We start from the raw sequence: 20,832 nt of genomic DNA on the forward strand, positions 1-20,832 counted from the left end.
GGGTAAAAAAAAGTTTGCCCTGGCTGATGCAGCTCAGTGGATTGAGTGCCAGCCTGTGAACGAAATGTCTCTGGTTCAGTTCCCAGTCAGGGCACACACCTGGGTTGCTGGCCAGGTCCCCAGTTGGGGGCGTGGGGGAGACAACTGGTTGATCTATTGCTTACATATTGACATTTCTCTCCCTCTCTTTCTCCCTTTCCACCTCTCAAAATAAAATCTTTTAAAAAATGAAAAGGTTTGTGAAGAAAAAAAAGGGTTACAACTATCCAACTCTACCATTGCAGCACAAAAGTAAGCCAGACAAGTGAAAGGTCTGAGATGGCAGCTCTAAAGTGCTCCAGTAGCTGTAGTTTGCCACCATGGCAATTATGTGATCTCGCTACCTCTCCTGCTCTAACTCCCCATCTCTCTTCCCCTTCTCCCAATTTCTTCCTATCACCATTTGACATATGTATTGCCACATAGATATTACTCCAAAACAGTAGTTGAAACCACCACCATTTTGCATACAGATTCTGTGGGTCAAGGACAGCTTGTATGGCAGACCTGAAATTGGTGGGGGGAGGAGGCTATATTTATGTGAGGACTCATTCACCCAAATGTCTGGTGTTTGACAAAAGCTGTAGATGGAGACCTTAGCTGCAGTTGTCAGCCATAACACAAAAATGTAGACTCTTCCTAGAGCTTGGGCTTCACAGTGTAGTTGCTGGGTTCCAAGGTCAAGCATGCATCCTGAGAGAGGGCCACAGGGCTGTTCGACCAGTGGCCCATGGACTGTGCGGCTCAGGAGGGCTATGAAGGCAGCCCAACACTAAATCATAAATTTACTTAAAACCTCTTTTTTGCTCATCAGTTTTAGTTTGTGTATTTAAAGTGCAGCCCAAGACAACGCCCTCCAGTGTTGTCCAGACACACCAAGAGGTTGGACACTCTTGGCAGAGGCCTACCTATCATTTCCTATGGCCTAGGGTTGGAAGTCACGCAACATCACTTTGGCTGCATTGTATGGGTGAAGCAGTTGCAAAATCCTGCCCACATTAAAGGGAGGGAGAATTTGATTGCACAGTTTGTTGGGAGTGGTATCAAAGTTTTAGAAAAGCAGGCTGAGATTGAAAATACTGCTGTAGCAATTTTTGGAAAAGACTATCTGCTCTTTGGCCCTTCTGCCACTATTAGAAGATCAGCTCCTTGTGGAGAGGGCTTTATTTTGTTTACTGATCTCTCTTCACCACATAGAACAGTGCCTGTAATATAGTAGGTGCTCAATAAATATATATATTTTAAAGATTTTACTTATCTTTAAAGAGAGGGGAAGCAGAGGGTGGAAGAGAGGGAGAGACACATCAATGTGTGGAGACCTGGTCCTCAACCCAGGCATGTGCCCTGACCAGGAACTAAACTGGTGACCCTTTGGTTCGCAGACCAGCACACAGTCCACTGAGCCACACCAGCCAGGGCATCAATAAAATATTTATAAGGGTGTAATAGAAAGATGCTAATAATATGTCTGTTCTACACATACACATACATACACACATGCCTCCCTCCCCCAAAAAAACCCTAAATTATGTAGACAGGAATGACTACACAAAAATAAATGGACTGTTTTATATTTTGTAGTCATATTTTAAAAAATAAGGGTGACATTTCCACTAAAATAATCCAAAATTCCAACATAATTATTTTAATTAAATGTGACAAATGACATGGATATTATTTGTCTGAAGTGAAATCTTTCATCTGGGATATAGCAGTAGAAAGAGAGAAACTCTGATCGGGTATACTTAACTTGGTTTTGAGAATACAAACGGAACACTAGTTTATAGAAGTAAATTGTACTTGAAAGCTTTGATTACTAGGATATTCAGAACTCATATTTAACCCAAATCCTACTGACAAATATTCCTAGACTGTCACTTTTAATGAGGTGATAATTCTGTACTGCATTCTTCTTTAATATGTCATACAGCTAATAGTGCAATATTATTGGCATTTCCAAAACACTCGCCATGTAAGCCGTATCACCGTAATTCACAGCCAAGCAGCCTATGCAAAACTCGAACATCTAGAATAGCCCTCAATTATTAGCGTTTTTTACCCCAGTACTTACAGACAGGAAGATATCTAGAGTGGAAATGTTGAACATGTCTAGATCACTGTGTTCGTTTGTTCATGGATTTGGAGGTAAATTCACATCAGTGATAAGACTGTGATTCTGGGACCCACAATCATGGAGAGGGTGGTGCATATTTACTAACAGCTGCTTAGATCTCTTCAAACATAGAGAACTGAGTATCATTTATCTTTCTACATGAAACCTTCATGAAGCTTGGTGCCTGGGTCTTGAATGATGTTTAAGAATTGCTTGTGGAATTAAATGCATGACTCAGACCAGTTTGGAGAAAATCGTCATGAGGCAGAAAATGTTTTTCCCTTATAGTTTGCTCTTGGGAATGACAAATGAGTTCCCCCTCCTAAAGGTGTTCATGCAAAAGCTGAAGAGTTACTAGGGGGACAGAAGGATCAAGCATTAAAAATGGGACTTTTCTAATCCTTAAAGTCTGTGATCTGACACCCAAACCCAATTTGCTACATCAGATAAAATCTCTTCACAACAAATGCATGCCATTTCAAGAGAAGCTTCAGCTCAACCAGAGTGGCCTAGCCCAGCAGAGGATGACCTACTTGACACACGATGTAACAAGAAAATTCCAGCAGCACACACAGGAACACAAAAAATCCTACATAACGGTGTGTGTATTATGCAACAGTAACGGCGGTAGTGAGACAAGGTGGGAAGACAGAATGGGGTTTACAGAGTGAAGAATCATTTCTTCCCTAATCCGAAGAACCTGTTCCCTCCAGGGATACTCAGCTGGTAGCCATGGGAACCACAGAGGACAACAGATGCCCGGGTCCCCAGACAGGCCCACGTGTGGCTCTGAGTTATTGTAGTGAGTCTATCATCCACAGCTCAGAGAAAAGCAAGAGTGCTTTGGAGACTTCGATACAAAAAAGCAACCACACATGTGGATACAGTACCTTAGCAGGTGACTAATGAGGCTGTTTGTGTTTTTTTATGAGGAGTAGGGGGACTCCTGAGGATTCTGCTAGCCCTGCTTTTTGTTTCTAGATAATGAAGGCTAATAACAGAGCTTCTGACAGCTCCATGGTGCTGGCCTGCTCCCTGGGGACCAGGGAGAGGCCTTGAGGACGCTGTCTCAGTTGATACACAATGGGATGTACATACTTCTGGGACAGAGGCCTGCTCAGATAAAACCATGGGAATTGGACAATCTTAAATTGACAGCAAATGAAAGCTGGAGGGATATTTAAGATCATGCAGCTCAAACCCAGATTTTTTAAACATGAGGCAACCAAGGCTCAGGGAGAACATTGGCAACTGACCTGGAGCTAGACTCAAGAATTCTGATAGCAAGTAATGGCTGGGAGGAGGCTCTAGGGTTCAAGGGTCTGAGTTCAAATTCTGAAATACACTGCTCACTAGCCCTATAGCCATGGATAAGTCACATAACTGCTCAGGGAGTCAGCTCCCTTATCAGTAAAATGGTCATTTTTTTCCTTACCTCACATCATACTCAAAAACTATTACAAAGTAGCTCCTGGCCGGTGTGGCTCAGTTGGTTGGAGCATCATCTGTACACTAAAGTGTTGTGGGTTCGATCCCCAGTTGGGGAACCTCTCTCACATCCATGTTTCTCTCTCTCTCTCTTTTTCTCTCCTTCTGCCCCCCTTCTTCTCCAAAAGCAATGAAAAGAAATGTCCTCAGGTGAGGATTTAAAAAATCCCTACTATGAAGTGGATCAAAAACCTAAATATAAAAGCTAAAACTATAAAAGTCTTAGAAGAAACCATAGATATAAATCTTTATGATGTTTGGTTAGGCAATAATTTCTTAGCTATGACATCAGAAGCACAAGCAATAAAAAAAAAAGTTTGGTAAGTTAGACTTCACAAAAATTTACAACTTATATGATTCACTTATATTGAGAAAGTGAAAAGGCAACCCAAAGAACGGGAGAAAATATTTGTAAATCATATATCTGATAAGGAACTGCTATAAAAAATGCTTACACCTCAATGATAAAAATACAAATAATCCAATTTTAAAATGTGCAAAGGATATCCAAATATATATATATAAATGGCAACACAAGAAGATATTCAGAATCACTGGTTATCAGGGAAAAGCAACTCAAAACCACAATGAGATACTACTTCACACACACGGGATGGCCATAATAAATAAGACAGACAACAAAAAGTGTTGGTGAGGAAAAATTAAAACCTTCATAGATTGCTGGTAGTAATGTAAAATAGTATAGCTACCTTGGAAAACAGTTTGGCAGTTTCTCAAATGTTAAACATAGTTACCACTAATTCTACTTCTAGATATCTACCCCAGAGAAATAAATACCTATATCCACAAAGAAACTTGCATACAAATGTTCATAATAGCATTAATTATTCATAATAGCCAAAAGTGGAAATAACCCAAATATCCATCAACTGATAAGTGGATAAACAAAATGTGGTTTATCTATACAGTGAAATATTATTCAGTCATAAAAAGATACAAAGTACTGATACATGCTACAACATGGGTGACCTTAAAATGTAACACTAAGTAAAAGAAAATAATCACAAAAGACCACATAAAATATGAAACCATTTACATGAGCTGTCCAGAATGGGTGAATCCAGAAATAGAATAGGTTAGTGGTGGGAACAGGCAGAGAGAGTGAAGAGATTGCTAATGGGTACCAGGTTTCTTTTGGGGGGGATGAAAATGTTCTAAAATTAGATGGTTGTTATTGTTGTGAAGCTCTACACATATGCTAAAAGGCACCCTATTGTTCTTTTTAAATGGGCAAGTTTTATGGCTTGTATCTCTCAATAAATCTGTTTCAAAAATGAGAGTTTTAATAGCAAAGAGTTGTGCCCTGGCTGGTGTGGCACGGTGGATTGAGCGCTGCTGGCCTGTGAACTGAAAGGTCACTGGTTCAATCCCTAGTCAGGGCACATGCCTGGGTTGCAGGCCAGGTCCCGATTTGGGGACATGGGAGAGGCAACCAATTCATGTTTCTCTCACACATTGATGTTTCTCTCTTTCTCTCTCTCTCTCTCTCTCCCCCCTTCCCCTCTCTCTGAAAGTAAATAAATAAAATCTAAAAAAAAAAAAAAAAAGAGATTAATGCAAAGAGTTGTGTTGGGGCTTAAGATGCATTAATACATACAAAGGTAGTTAGGACAGCGCTTGCTGCATAGCAAGTCCTCCCCAAGGTGGTGATCATCGTTTCCCACTCTGCAGGAAAGGAGGAACAAATTCTATCGACTCTTCTTAATGATGAGATAGTTAAGTTACAAGAACTGTCCATGGATAAGTATAGCATGATATATTTTGATCATGTAGAAAAACAAATGAATGAGATGGCTTCCACAGTAGTACATAAATGTATGACAAGTATAGGATAAGGTTATATTGCCCGCTGCAGAGTCAGCCTCCTGCAGCACAGAGGAGGCACAGAAGGATGGAGAATGGAAATGCAGGGAAGACAGCACAGTGGGCAAACCACTGACTCCTCAGGCTCTGACCGCCCCCCCCCCCCCGCCCCCAGCTCAGTTCTTTCTTCTGCACCCTAAACCTGTGTGCACTGCCTGATAGTGGTTGCTAGCCACGGGTGGCTATTTAAATTTAAATTAATCAAAATGAAAACTTTTCTTCCTCAGGTGCACTGGCCGATCTTCAAACGCTCGACAGCCACTTAAGCCTTGTGGCTACCTTATTTGTGCAGCCCAGATGGAGAAAGTTCTGTTGGACAGTGCTCCCTACACCATTTTTAAAAATGTCCTTTTATACTGTTTTAAAGTTGGCTCATACCACTTTAAAAATGGCCCAGCTAAAATTCCCATGTCCCCCCAAAAGAGGCCCTCTAGGAAATCTCAAATTTAGTTTGAGATCAAAAGACTCCATTCAGAATTTGATTTTGGGAAAAATGACAGAATGTTTGAATGTTTGATTAAATAGGATTACAGGTCATTATAAAGTAATACTGAATTATCTATTTAACCAAAGTGACAATAGAAGGTGTTAGAGGTGAATACATAAGGTTATCTAGTTGTGAGCAAAACTTAGCTCTTTTAATATTGAAAAGATTTTTTTAAATTATGTTTTATTGATTATGCTACTACAGATGTCCTGATTTCCCCCCTTTGCCCCCCTCCCCCCAGCACCCCCCACTCCCTCAGGCAATCACCCCATGATTGTTCATCTCCAAGCGTCATGCGTGTAAGTTCTTTGGCTACTCCATTTCCTACACTGCACTTCACATCCCATGGCTATTCTGTGACTGCCTATTTGTACTCAGTCCCCTCGCCTCTCACCCATTTTCCCACACCCGCCCACCCTCTTTATCTTCAACCTTTGGCACTTTAATTATTATGGAAGACTGGGTTTTCTTAGGTAATCCAAGTCCTGATAAAGACAACATGCACAGTAAATTATTTTGCTAAGACAGTATTTGTTGTCCAGACAACCACATCAAAATTACAACTAACCTACAGAACCATCATTCAGAACCCCGTGAAAGCGCAGAGAACGTAAGTCCTATACCGAAGGGTGTTCAGAAGCCACAGGTAGCCTGGTAGGAGAGGAGCAAAGGGGAGCCGGCTGGTCCCACTCCCCTACCTGGTGGATAAAAATTGGGAGGGATATCCGGGCTGCAGAGGAGCGAGGGGTCCCAGCCCCACACCAAGGCCGCAGGCCAGGCGGACAGGTCCCCACAACTTGGAGCTGCGGAAACCAGCAGAGTGTGAACCTGGCAAAGGAAGAAAAAACACTTTCCCAGAGCAAGTATTGCAGGCCATCGCAGATATGCGTGCCTGGCTTCAATACTAAAATCTCGAGTCACAGTGACTCAGCGAATCTAAAACTAACGAATGGACCGCAGTCTTTTTGTGCCCTCATCTGCAGAGCCGGGAGGCAAGTTTTCGGGGCTGGGGAAAGTCGTGCCCAAACAAGCCCGGACTCCATCAGAAACTTCTCCCAGCGTCCCAAGGCGGTGGCAGGACAGTGGCCAGATGGGCAGTCTTCCCACCCAGACCCATGAAGGACAAATGGGATTATTGTCCCATTTCCTCTCACTTCCCACGCCTAGGGCACCCTTATTCCATGTCCAGGGGTCCCTATTCCCTGCCCCAGACACCCCCCCGCCCCCGCACCGGCCCCCACCTTTTCCTTCCTGGAACAGCAGCCAGGACGAGCTCCGCCCTGCGTCCCACGGCCCGGGTGGCCGGCTCCGCCTTTGCTGGATTCCCTGCCACGAAGGGCTGGGCTGGGTCCCCGCAAGTATAAATTAGCCTCCGGTCCTCCGGCAGTACCTTGCCAGCCTCCGAAAACCTTCTCCGGGTCCGAGTCGCCCCAGCAACCACCAGCCCAGCGAATCACCGCCCTGGCGGAACCATGGCTGGTGAGTGGCCCGCCGAGCGCGCAGCCCCGAGCTGGCGCTCCTCTGTAGGGACTCGGCCCCGAGTTTGTACTCAAAAGTGGAAAAGTGAAGGCGTTAGGGTTCAGGCCCTGACCAGACGCCAGGGGAGGGGAGCCCCTGTTTCTATTTCACATCCACAAATTCGGGTAGGCATTTAGGAGAGGCAACCTCCCCACTGAGGCCTGAAAAGTAACCAGCGCAGGGAGAGAGATCCATGAGCAAAGTCGTGCTCCGCTGTTGGATATGGCGGCTCCTACCAGATGGCACATGGCATGCACAACAGGCAGAAAGGAACCTTAAACTGCAGGTGCTGAAACTAATCCCTCTTGTCCTTCAAGACCCAGCTCCAACAACAGCTCCTTCTGAAGGTTTTTCCTAATCGGCCAGCCCTGAAGTAAACGATTTTCCTCTGTAAAACTGTCCCCTTGCCCTCCTATCAGGCTGATGCCATTGGTTATTTGTGTGTTTTATCACCTCTCTTTGGGTAAATTCTTTTTTTTTAATTTAACATTGATTTGAGAGAGAAACATCTTCTTGTTGTTCCACTTACTTATGCGTTCATTGATTCATTCTTGTATGTGCCCTGCCTATGGATGAAACCACAACCTTGGTGAATGGGGACGATGCTCAAACCAACGAGCTATCTGCCCGGGACGGCTATATTTCTTGCAAATATATTCTTCCTTCTCATATAGCACCTCTCTCTCTGTTTCTCTCTTGCTCTCGCTCTCTGTCATAGGCATGCCTATAGCTAGTAGATGGTGCGCTCCTTGAAAGCAAAACATAGATATCCTGATTTTTCTCATTTTCTGGGATGCAACTTTATATTTTTTACTGCTTAGAAAATGCTTGTTAATACTGATAAGAAGTACATATTGTATATATTGATAACGAGGAAGCCAAGGGAATAAAAATCAATAGAGCAGTCTTCAGTAAACATTGATATAACTAATGCAAAGGTTAGATCGCAAAGAAAATGCATGGTACTGCTTAATGTACTCACTTTTCTCCCAGTGGTGTTCAGTCCATGAGCTGATAAGAAAGGCAGTGGAAATTTGTTGAGGCAGCTTCAGAAATTCCCTTACATTTTCCCAGGACTTCCAAAGCAGGTAAATCACTCCCATAGCATTTAAATCCTCATCAGACTAATATTCCACCAAATCAGAGTTTATAGAGTCAGAAACGCCAGGATCAAGCTCGGAGACTCTTTTTTTGGCGTCCGGGGCCTGAAGCGTACACCTGGCTGAATTTAACCTGGTAAGAGCTGCCTGTGCCAGGTGTAGTTCATAATAAAAGCAGGCAGAGAACTGGAGGCTTAAGTGTGCCTTTCTAGTTAATTTTCTTCAAACAAGACAAAAAAGGTGCAGGTGCTTTCTCTCCTGGCTCCGCCCACCATTGCCCGTTAAGCCTTAGCAAGGTGTGAAACAATGACACAGAGGCTTAAGGACAAATGGTGGTGGTGAGCTTCCTCTCGCTGGTACTCCCCCCACACCCCCACGTTGTTGCATGATTTATTATATATGTCTCTATGCTTTTAAATTATCTCGGCTTCCCCACTGACTGTGTAAATTTGGGTAGTAACTTGCTTAATTTTTCTTTGCCTCAGTTTTCTCATCCGTAGTATGGGGGTACTAATTGTGTCTACCCCATGGGGTTAATGTGACAACTGAAAAAGAATGCAAAGCACTCAGAGCAGTGCCAAGCACATAATAAGCAGACACTAATTGCTCCTGTTGCAAAAGTAAAGCATGCTTATTTTAACAACTTCATTAATACAGAGGATGGCCAAGAAAAAGCTCATCTTTTTCCCTCTGCCTCTACCCCCTTGTCATCTCTTACTTACCTAAGAACTAATAGGTCATATGATCATTCCACATCTTTTTTTCCTCATGCCAATATACTGCAAATCTACCTACATATATGTAGTTTCTTTCTTTGGTTTTTATAAAAATGGATTCACATTCACTTTGTTTCATCGGTCCACAATATATCATGGCTATCTTTCTGGGTCACTGTATATAGTTAACTCATTCTTGTCAACAGCATAATATTCTACAGTATGTAGGCACCATAACTTATTCCAGTGCTCCCCCAAAATAGACAATTGGGTTATTTGTAATTCTTGCCAATGAAAAGAACGGTACAATATACATCCTTGCTCTGATGTCCTGATGCTTTCTGTTTGTAGAACAGATTACCTGAAGTTGGACAGCTAGATCAAAGATTTATGTGCCTTTACACTCTTAAGAGATTCAGCCTTATTACTTTCCCTAGAGGCTGAGGCAATTTATATTCCCTCCGGCAATGTGCCATTTTTCCTGCAATCGTGATACCTCTCAATGTTGCTTGTCCTAAATTGCTTTGCCAGTCCGATAGGTAAATAATATCTCATTTTAATTTGCTTTTCCTGACAGGCCTGGCAGGGCACCTTCTCATTATTTATTGCCATTTGCATTTCCTCCCCTGGGAAGAGTGTGTTCATATGCTTGACTTATTTCCTGTTGCATCGTCTGTCTTCTAATTATTTGTAGGCGTTCTTTCAGATTATAACTCTTTGTGATAAGAGTTGAGGATATATTCTCCTCATTGATTGTCTTTTGATTCTGTTTATGGTGACATTCGGTAAACACAATTTTTAAAAAAAATTTTATGTGGCTTTATCTGTCAAGCTTTTTCTTCATGGTTTCTGAATCTCTAGTTTTCCTTAAAAACTATTCTCTATTCTGAAGTTATACAAATTCTCCCTTTTCTCCTGTACTATTCTGGTTGTTTTATTTTTTTAAGATTTTCTTTTTTCAGAGAGAGAGGGGATGGGAGAAAGAGAGGAAGAGGAACATCTATGTGTGACAGAAACAATGGGTTGCCTCTCCACGCCCCCAGCTGGTGACCTGGCACAGAACCCAGGCAAGGGCCCTGACTGGAAATCGAACCTGCAACCTTTTGGTTTGCAGGCCGGCACTCAGTCCAGAGCCACACCAGCCTGGTCTCCTATACTATTCTAATGGTTTTACTTATTTTTTTTTTAAATTAGATCTTTAACCTGCCAGTAAATTATTGCTATATGTGCTGTGTTAGTGGGATAGTTTAAAACAGAAATTTTTATTGAATACAATAGACCCACTGAAAAGTGCACAATTTCTAACTGAATTTTCACAAACGGAACACACATTTTTGTGGTCACCCCCTCAGATTGAGAAATAGAACATTGCCAGCACCTCAAAATCCCCTTCTGGGCCCTTCTAGTCACCACCCCGACAACAGCAATCACTATACTGACTTCTAACACCTTATACTAGTCTTCTAAGGGCATAATTTTATTTTTATACACATGGCAGATTATGCATGCCCATACCATTTATTAAATTAGCTACTGTTTTCCCACTGAGCTACAATGCCTCCTTTATTTGTTGGTACTTTTAAAGAGGAAATATGTTTCTGGCTGCAGTGGATGGATTGTGTAACCTAACGTTTAACAAAGTTACCTCTTCGCTTATGGATCCTGGCTCAGGCTCCCCTGTAGCTCAAGCTTTGCTGGTTGGTAACTGACTTCTTCCACATGCCTTGCATGTGTCTAAATAGTCAGAAAAGCACTGATTGTACTGGCTCATGCCGAGCGGACGTCCTTCAACTATGCCATGAAGGAAGCTGCTGTAGAGGCTTTGAAGAGGAAAGGATGGGAGGTCACTGTGTCGGACCTGTATGCCATGAACTTCAATCCTGTCATCTCCAGAAAGGACATCACAGGTAGGAGCAGCTCCCTTCTTTAATTAGGTCTTTGTGGAACTTCTTGCCTGTCGGTTCCCTAGTCCCGCCTTGGCCCCATGGCCTCAGCCTCTCTTTTTCCTCTCTGCAGGTAAACTGAAGAACCCCGAGAACTTTCAGTATCCTGCTGAGTCTACTCTAGCTTATAAAGAAGGCCGTCTGAGCCCAGATATTGTGGCTGAACAAAAGAAGCTGGAAGCTGCAGACCTTGTGATTTTTCAGGTGTGGTGGGTCAGCAAAGGGAATGTCAGGACACATGAGTTCTTATTGTCCTAGACCTGCCACCTAAGTAGCCATGTGGTCTTACAAAAGTCACATCCCCTTTGTTGCATTTTCTGTAAAGAAAGGTGATTACTTCAAATGTGCAGCGTTACACAGATTTACAGATACTGTGAATCAGGCTGTATTACTCTGTGAAAATACGGATGTGACTTCAAATATGACATCACTCTTAAGCTTCCCCCCACCCTGGGTTTAATCTTTTTTTCAATTAATGATACTTTTTTTAATTTTAGTTTTTCAATTTCAGTTTACATTCAATATTATATTAGTTTCAGGTGTACAACATAGTGGTTAGAATTATTTATTTCTATACCTTATAAAGTAATTCCCGACCCATAAATCTAGTACCCGCTTGGCACCATACATAATTACTACAATATTGTGACTATATTCTCTATGCTGTATTTTATATCCCGTGACTATTTTGTAACTGGCAATTGGTACTTCTTAATCCCTTCACCGTTTTCACCCAGCTCCCCGACTCTCCTCCCCTCTGGTAACCTTCAGTTTGTTCTCTGTAATTATGAGTCTGTTCCTATTTTATTTGTTCATTTATTTTGTTCTTTAGATTCCACATATAACTGAAATCATGTGGAATTTATATTTCTCTGCCTTATTTCACTTAGCATAATACCCTTTAGGTCCATCCATATTGGTAAGATTTTATTCTTTTTTTATGGCCGAGTAATATGCCATTGTATATAAGTACCATATCTTTATTTTATTCTATTTTATTTACTTTTAGAGAGAGGGGAAGGGAGAGAGAAAGAGAGTGAGAGAAACACCAATGTGTGGTTGCCTCCTGCATTCCCCCAAATGGAGACGCAGCCTACAACCCAGGCATGTGCCCTGACTGGGAATTGAACCAGTGACCCTTTGGTTTGCAGGCCAGCACTCAATTCACTGAGCCACATCAGCCAAGGCCTAATATCTTTTTTTTAATTGATTTTTGAAAGAGAGGGAGAGACAGATTAATTTGTTGTTCTACTTATTTATGCATTCATTGATTGATTCTTATATGTGCCCTGAACAGGGATTGAACATGCAACCTTGGTGTATTGGAATGATGCTCCAACCAACTGAGCTACCCAGCTAGGGCCGAACCATATTTTCTTTATCCATTTGTCTATTGATGGACACTTAGATTTCTTTCATATCTTGACTATTGTTAATAATGCTGCAGTGAACCAGTTAGATTCATCATGGAATCTCTTAACAAAGTCTGCACTTCTCCCCTCTCTGTAAACACCCCAACTAGTTTGTGGAGTGATTCACAGGATTGACTTCTCTGCTATTGAAGCTTCCCAGTCAACATGCATTGTCCCGCTCAGTGTGTTTCAGCAGCAAACCGTGGCCTTTCTTCTGGAAGCTGCCTCACCATTTAGCAGTCAGTACTGGAAATGCGTATGCTTCTTGTCAGACATCTTTTTTTTTTTTTTTTAATACCAGACTGTACTCAATGACTTTTCTTCTACCATTTCCAACTAGTTTCTTGACCTAAATATTGAATGTATATGACATTGGAAATGTCACTAAAAGGATGATCCTGGCTGTGGTTTTTGCAATTATTCAGTCATCTGCAAAGAATCCAACCTTTGATACCCCAGGCCTGTTGCTGTGACCAAAGCCACACACCATTAGCCACAAAGGATGCCTTCGCGGTTCAGGTTGTCTACTGCATTTCATCCTAGTGTAGCAAAGGTGGTGGCGGCGGCGGCAGCAGCAGCAGCTTTCCATTCTGCATCTCAGAATCACCATAGTTTAGAATTGGAAAGGACTTTGGTGGTCTTTTAATTTAGCTTCTCTCCAATGCATACATTTTCTGTACCATCAGAACAACTGCGCAGGTTGTGACTGCAAAATAGCAACATACTAACAGATCATGCAAAGACTGCAGATTTGTATATTTATTTTAACAGTTTCCTGACAGATGACAGGAAAAGTCCTATTCTAGGAAAATCAGTGTACTATGTAGGATAGTCTTTCAGCCTGGAAGTAGTGTCCTGGGAAGGAGGGCTTTAATTCATCCCACAGTGCCATATGGGCTCACCTCTTTCTCAGCTTACTCACTTCTCCAAAAACTACTTGAGGGAGAGTAAACTCTTAATGCCCTGCAAGCCAACCAATTCAGTTTTCAACTCGGACTGCAGAACATTCACCACTGGCCTAAACACCCTACCCATTCTTCCTAAAAGCTGCAGATGGGGACCCTCACAATTGGAGAGTCATTAATGTGAGAGTGGGAGAAGCTACTGGAAATCCCTCCGGCCCCTTTTTACAGATGAAGCAATTGAAACTTAGAGAAGGTTTGAGTCTTGTGTGGCAAAGGTCAGGCATCAAGTTAGTGACAGATTCAGGGTGAGAACACAACTCACTTGCAATCCGGCGTTCTTTCTGTTCTAAAACCCTCTTTCCTTAGCCCCTTTTCTGTGGGTCAGCGACCCTTCAAAGAGAGAGCTACTGAGTCCTGTAAATTCCTTCTGTGCCCTACTTTTTTTTCTTCTGGGCTTGTTCCCGTTGTCACTGCCTTTAAACCGTGAGCCAGGGAGAAGAAATACTATCAGTTCTCTCTCTGCTTTAATATCAGGACAAAAGGCCCAACAAGACTTTCTCATGGGAATTCCCTGATAAATCTTAGTCACACTGATCATTTGTTTGCAAATTTGAGTGGTTCTATTTATTCTAACTGATAGGAATTTACATCCCTAAGCAAAAGGTGCATGTTTCATACTTTTGATACCATACCTAGTTAAATGGGAGCTCTTGAAATAATATTTAGGCATGACACATTGAAGCAAACTTTTACAGTCCTTGCTGTCTAAATTTCATTGTCAAATGTGCTTTCATAGAAACAAATCTTATTTACATGTGGCGTCCTCCGACCTACCCAAAATTTGCACCTTTAGATAGAAACAAGACTGTCAAGTTGACTGACCAAAGATGATACTTGTCTTTAAATACGCTATCTCCCCCAGAGGGAATGACAAAGGCCTGAAGAAAGGTTTGCCCCTCAGTAAGGTCATGCTAAGAACCCTGAGCCGCCTTTGGAGCTGGGGGTGCTCCTGATCTGACCTCTCTGTCATTTGTTCCACAGTTCCCACTGCAGTGGTTTGGAGTCCCTGCCATCCTGAAGGGCTGGTTTGAGAGGGTCCTCATTGGGGAGTTTGCTTACACGTATGCTGCCATGTATGACAAGGGACCTTTCCAGGTAGGTGGATGGTGGGTTTTTTCCTAACAGCTGGATGCTAGGTAGATTCAGTCCTGAGGTAGAGGTTTGAGAACAATTAGATACTAAGATCAGGCTCCGGTCCCTTTGGAAGAGATGCATAATAAAGTTTTAATAGATGTTATGACATGATGTTTAGGATTTGTTTTAAAATAGCCCAGAAAAAAGAGGCAAGGGGCGTTAAATAAAATTAGAATGGCAAAATACTGAGAGATGAAGCTTGGTGGTGGATGTTATCTTTACACAGTTGACCCTTGGACAACATGGGTTTGACAACACGGGTTTGAATGCATGGGTCCACTTATTATGTGGATTTTTTTTTCCAGTAAATACTGTAAGTATGTTTTCCTTATATTTTCTTGACAGCATTTTCTTTTCTCAAGCTCACTTTATTGTGAGAATACAGAATACAATACATATTACAAAACATGCATTAATCAACTGTTTGTATTTTTGGTAAGGCTTCCAGTTAACAGAAGGGTATTAGTACTGAAGTTTGGGCAGTAAAAAGTAATATGTGAATTTTTGACTGGGTGGAGCGCCCCTACCCCCTGCATTGTTCATGGGTCAACTGTACTATTTTATGTATGAAATTTTCCATAGTAAAAATAGTCTGTCTTAATTTTTCAGAGACCCAAGTCCTGCTCAAGAAATATTTTGACACTTAGATTACATGCCTTTATACATGCTTAGCCCTTTGGGAGACAGAATAAAAATAAACAAGTAACTCCTTTTGGGCACAAGCAGTCAACACTGACTTTCCATTTCTATGACAACCATCCCTGGATTTGCCACACCCAGGAGCACAGAATCCTTGGCCCGTGCCTGCTCACCTGCCTGTGGTTCCCTCTTCCAGGCTGGCATTTCTGTAGAGGAGCCCGCCTGTGAAGTAACACCAACAGCAGATGGGTGGCCTTGTGTGTTCTCTTCCCTGGGGCTGTTTCATTAGCTTCCTGCCACCACAAGGTAATGACTTTTCTTTTGCAGAATAAGAAGGCAGTGCTTTCCATCACCACTGGTGGCAGCGGCTCCATGTACTCGCTGCAGGGTGTCCACGGGGACATGAATATCATTCTCTGGCCAATTCAGGTACCTCATTTTCAGTGAATCTTCAGGGGCGTTAACAGAGCTTTCTATGGGATCCAAATCCTCAAGATGATAACTGAAAACAGACCTGAGGTGAAAGCATAGTAATGCTTCCTTTTAAGACTTACCTGTCTTCCCAGGCCCCTGTGCGTACAGAATAACCCATGGAGTGATCCACACACCACTCTCTCCTAACCAAGGACTAGTGCGGATAATCCTGTAAGCCGTGTGGTCTGATTCTCCTCAGATGACTGACCTCTCTCTCCAACCTTCCTATCTCCAAGTTGCTGCTACAGTCTCAGACTGTTAGAACCCTCCAAAATTTAAGAAATGGTTTAGTTCAGCCAGTAACACTGCAGCCCAAAGTGTGCTTTTTGGTGGTCACTGGTCTCTCAAGATAATCCCTTCTCAGGAAGTGGGATGGAGAGAAGAGTAAATGAGGTGGCCCCCTATAGTGTTGGAGAATTAACATTACTCTGGGAGAATAAGTGATAAGGACCATTATTAAAAGTCACCTGGCTTTAGGGAGAGGCAGGGAAGGCACAGCGGTAACTCCCCCTTAGGGAACAGAACTTTCTGGCACTTTTGGCAGAGGATCCCAGGTGGGCACAGCGGCAAGGTTTTATTCACATAAAGAAGAGCACGGCTGAATAGGCCAAAATAGGTAACAGCTAGGGACAGAGAGCAGAAGGTGAGAGAATAATTCAGCTCTGAGCTGATTCGCCAGCGTGCCTCAGGCCTCCACGTCAGAGCATCTTATTGGGAAGCCCAGATTAACCTCTGCTGTTTGTATATGCTACAAGCTGTTTGGGGTTTCCACGGTGACTCACCATTGTGCTTTGTGTGTTCCCAGAGTGGCACTCTGCATTTCTGTGGCTTCCGGGTCTTAGAACCTCAACTGACATACAGCATTGGGCACATTCCTGCAGATGCCCGAATTCAGGTCCTGGAAGGATGGAAGAAACGCCTGGAGAATATTTGGGATGAGACACCACTGTATTTTGCTCCAAGTAGTTTCTTTGACCTAGACTTCCAGGCAGGATTCTTAATGAAAAAGGAGGTCCAGGAAGAACAGAAAAACAAGAAATTTGGCCTCTCTGTGGGCCATCACTTGGGCAAGTCCATTCCGACTGACAACCAGATCAAAGCCAGAGAATAAGATTCATGACTTGATTTCCTTCTAAAATATAGTCAAAAATCTAGATTTATTTTTCAGGCTTCCTTGACTTGCTATAGTTTTTAAGATTTGTGTTATTCTTTTTCCATAAGGAATGAATAGAAGAAAGAATAGACTATTGATGCGTTTTTGGATAGTTTTATTAAGCATGACTGATTCTTACAATTGCTATCATGGCAAAATCTGATTAGGCTCAAGAGGCCACTTAAGATATAAAGCAGGGAAAGGTATAGAAAGATGCCAAATTCTGTAAGGTTCTCTACACAATTTAATCCCTCTTTTGGGGATAAAATTTTAGGGCTAAATCTGGCTAGAAAGCATCCAACTCTTTGTAGTTTACGGCAAAAAGGAATTGTCCAGAGAAAGCAATGAATGAAATCTGTCTAACCTAGGGGACTTGTTTAGTAGTCAGTAATCTATGCTTGTTTGTGATATATATTGGTTTTAATTACTATATTGTAACTGATATGCCTAATATGAGCGTTACTCTTCCTTTAACTTTTGTTGCTGGTATACTCTATACACAGATACCTTGAAATGAAAAGCTAATAAAAGTCTTTTTTTGCCTCAATCTTCTAATTTAATGTCTAAAAATAACACATCTATATACTACAGTTCACCACAATGAATGAATTCAAGAAAGGAAATAGTACCCTGATTCTTAAAACAGCCTTCCAAAAACACTGCTTTCTTTCTGATCTATTTAACCATCTGGAAGGTTTTTTCCATGCTAAACTGATGACTTTGCTTTTAAGAATGTATTTTGGTCCCATGACTTTTGGGATAAAATTGTAAGGCTGGAGTTTCATTTACTTTGGTGAACAATTTTGGCACAATATTCTAACTTTGCATGTAAGTTAAGGGTAGCTCTGCAACAGTTGGTGTAATTGAAGTAGAATATGATGAAAGACTGCCCTCTTGTGGTACACTGGAAGAAAACAACAAAGGATGCAAAGCAAGGTTGCCTGAATCTGGGAATAGCTTCATACCTGCCAGGGATATGATGGCGTCAGGCTGGAGAACCTCATTTGCCAGATACCAACAGGCACTGGGTGGTTTTTCCTTTTGCAGTATCCACAGAGACATAAGGCTTGGTGCTTCAGTTTGAAAATAGTCTTTTGCCTTCATCCTTACTGCAATTCTGTGCACATTCCTAAAAGTTCCAAATGAAGTAAAATCCATTTCTGCAAAACAAACCCACACTCTCTGGTTTCAGTAAAGCTGGAGACAGAGGCATTAGGACCAAAGTGGAATCTACTGGCGAAGATGAAGTGAGAGGATTCCGTAATAAATTATGGCCAGAAGTCTAAAAGGTGGCTTGGCTGGAGAGTTTGCCTGACAGGGCTGCTTCACCCTGAATGGTAATGGAACACTAAGATCCTCTCAGGGAATTTAAAGGGTATTTAAAGATATTCAGGAAAGAGTGTGGTGTAGAAACCAAGAAAAACAATGCAGTAAACAAATGCCAAGGGGCAGTATTTACTCTGATTTGCCCGATTTATTCAGATTTATCCAATGGGCTTGGCATTGGGAATGTGGCAAAGTGCTTTCCCTCATGGAGTTCACATTCTAGTGAAGGATGATAGATGAACAGATACGTCAAGTGGTGATACACGCTAGGAAGAAAAAGCAGGGTAGGAGGGTTAGTGATGGGAGATAAGGAGTCTTGTTTTATACGGGGGTGATCAAGAAAGACTTCTCTGATGAGGTTCCATTTGAACAAAGGCTGGATAAAGTGGGAGGGTGAGCTATGTCCACATCTGAAGGAATTGCACTCCAGGCAGGAGTGATGTGAATGCAAATCCCAAAGCAGGAGCCACTTAGCACGTTTCAGGAAGAGGAGAGGTCAGACACAGCTGGGATCAGATCACACAGGGCCTTATGGGCATTGTGAGAATGTAGAAGGAAAGTCGCTGGAGGATTTTGAGCAGAGGTGTAACACAATCTGACTTACGTTTTATTCTGGCTGGTTTGTGAGCATTCAAGTATAAGGGGCAATGATGGAAGCAGGGAGAATTTCGGGGAGGCTGTTGTCACAACCTACATGTTTTGAGACCAGAGTGATAGCAACAGATGTGTTGAGAAGGGGTTGGATTCTGGGTATAGTTCAAAAGTGAGAGTAATAGGATTTACTTGATGGATTGGATCTAGGTAAGATTTTAAAAAGCAAAACAAACAAACAAAACACACCCCTTAAAGGTACTTGGCTTAAGCAATTGGAAGAATGGAGATTCCATCTACTAAGTTGAAGAAAAACTAGAAAGGGTGTTGGAGGATGGGGCAGGTGAAATAAAAATCTGACTTCAGACATGTTATGTTGAGATACCAGTTAAGACAGCCAAGTGAAGCTGTCAAGTAGGCAGTTAGATAATAAGAGGAGTTAAAGAAGTTATGGCTTAAGGATACACATTTGGAAATCCTCCACATATGGATAAGATAAAGCACTAAGACTGGATGAGATCCCCTAGGAATTGAGTTGTGGTGGAAGAGAGATCCAATGCTTGACATCTAAGGCTCCCTCCAATGTCAGATCAAGAAGATGAGAATGAAAAGAAGTTGCCAGTGAAGCCAGAGGACCGAGTGGGGTGTCCTGAAAGCCGAGGGAAGAAAGTGTTTCACGGAGAGTGATCAAGTGTCTCAAATACTGCTGATAAGCCAAGTAAGACAAGCTTGAGAATTGACTTTTGGATATGGCGATGTGGAGGCCACTGGGAGTTTTGACAAGAATCAGTTCGGTAGGGTGTTGTAATGAAAGCCTGATTGGAATGGGTTCAAGAATAGGAGAGGAAGTGGAAAGAGTATGTAGGGGATGTGTGGTCAAAGGAAGTTACTTATTTGATTTTTTAAGAGAGAAGGGACATTTATATGCCAGTGGATATAACTTAGAGAGAAAAGGTTTTGATGTTGGAGAAAGAGGACAATTAAATAAACACACCTTTGAAAAAAACAAAAGGATATCGGATCCAGTTCACAAGAGACAGAAGAGCAGAGTAATAACAGGACTAGTAATACTTATGCAAGATAATACTTATTAGACATTTATGTGTGCTGGGAACTAAGTAATTTTACATGGATTAATTCGTACAATAAGTCTTAAGAGGAGTGTCCTATTTTTGTTTCCACTTTATAGATAAGGATATTGAGGAATGGAAAGGTTAAATAGCAGGTGTAAAAGCCAAAACTTCACCCAGGAAGGCAAACTCAAGAGCTTACACTTTTAAATACATTACATTGCCTCAGTAGAAGCAGGGACAATGGCGCCATGAACTAGAGTGCTGAGCAGCGGTCAATTCCTCTTCCCGACAGCCAAGTGCTGCTGCTGAGAAACTAGCTGCTTTTACTCTTCCAGAGCCCCTGCTGTGTGCTGAGCAGGGTACTGGCACTCCAGTTCTTATAGGTCTGGTTACAGGGCTGCTGGAAATTTGCTCCTTTCAAGATGACAGCGCAGGACTCTTCCCGGCCTGGAGTAAAGCAGGGCAGCTGCTTCCCTTGCTCTGGACGCTGTGACTTCCCTTCTACAATCCAGGATGCATCAGCTTTTCTAGCAGCCACTTGCAGTCTCATCTTCACATCAGTCTTTTGCTCACATATGCTGGGGCTTTTTTTGACAAAAGTATTTTTGATATTTATAATTATTAAATTTTATTTGGTTATTACTCCTTTCCAGTGCTATTAAAGTCAATGAATGCCAGAAGTCAACTTTTAAATGTATTTTTAACAATGGCAGCATTGTTGAAGTAAATGATGCATATAATTTATTTAATATATATAATTAATTTAATCCTCCTAAA

At 42.1% G+C, this 20,832-nt stretch overlaps 1 protein-coding gene across 1 annotated transcript; it reads left to right on the top strand.

The window, feature by feature from the left end:
• The first annotated feature begins 7,281 nt into the window (after window positions 1-7,281).
• NQO1 (NAD(P)H quinone dehydrogenase 1) lies at window positions 7,282-17,606 on the top strand. The gene is made up of 6 exons (XM_054579247.1): window positions 7,282-7,490; window positions 11,088-11,252; window positions 11,362-11,492; window positions 14,647-14,760; window positions 15,766-15,867; window positions 16,718-17,606. Exons 1-6 carry the CDS (start codon window positions 7,484-7,486, stop codon window positions 17,021-17,023), a joined length of 825 nt encoding a protein of 274 aa, XP_054435222.1. The 5' UTR covers window positions 7,282-7,483; the 3' UTR covers window positions 17,024-17,606.
• Window positions 17,607-20,832: the final 3,226 nt, after the last annotated feature.

The sequence above is a fragment of the Pteronotus mesoamericanus genome, unplaced genomic scaffold (assembly GCF_021234165.1).
Source record: "Pteronotus mesoamericanus isolate MK-2021 breed Mesoamerican mustached bat unplaced genomic scaffold, CSHL_Meso_final contig_52, whole genome shotgun sequence".
Taxonomy (NCBI): Eukaryota; Metazoa; Chordata; class Mammalia; order Chiroptera; family Mormoopidae; genus Pteronotus; species Pteronotus mesoamericanus.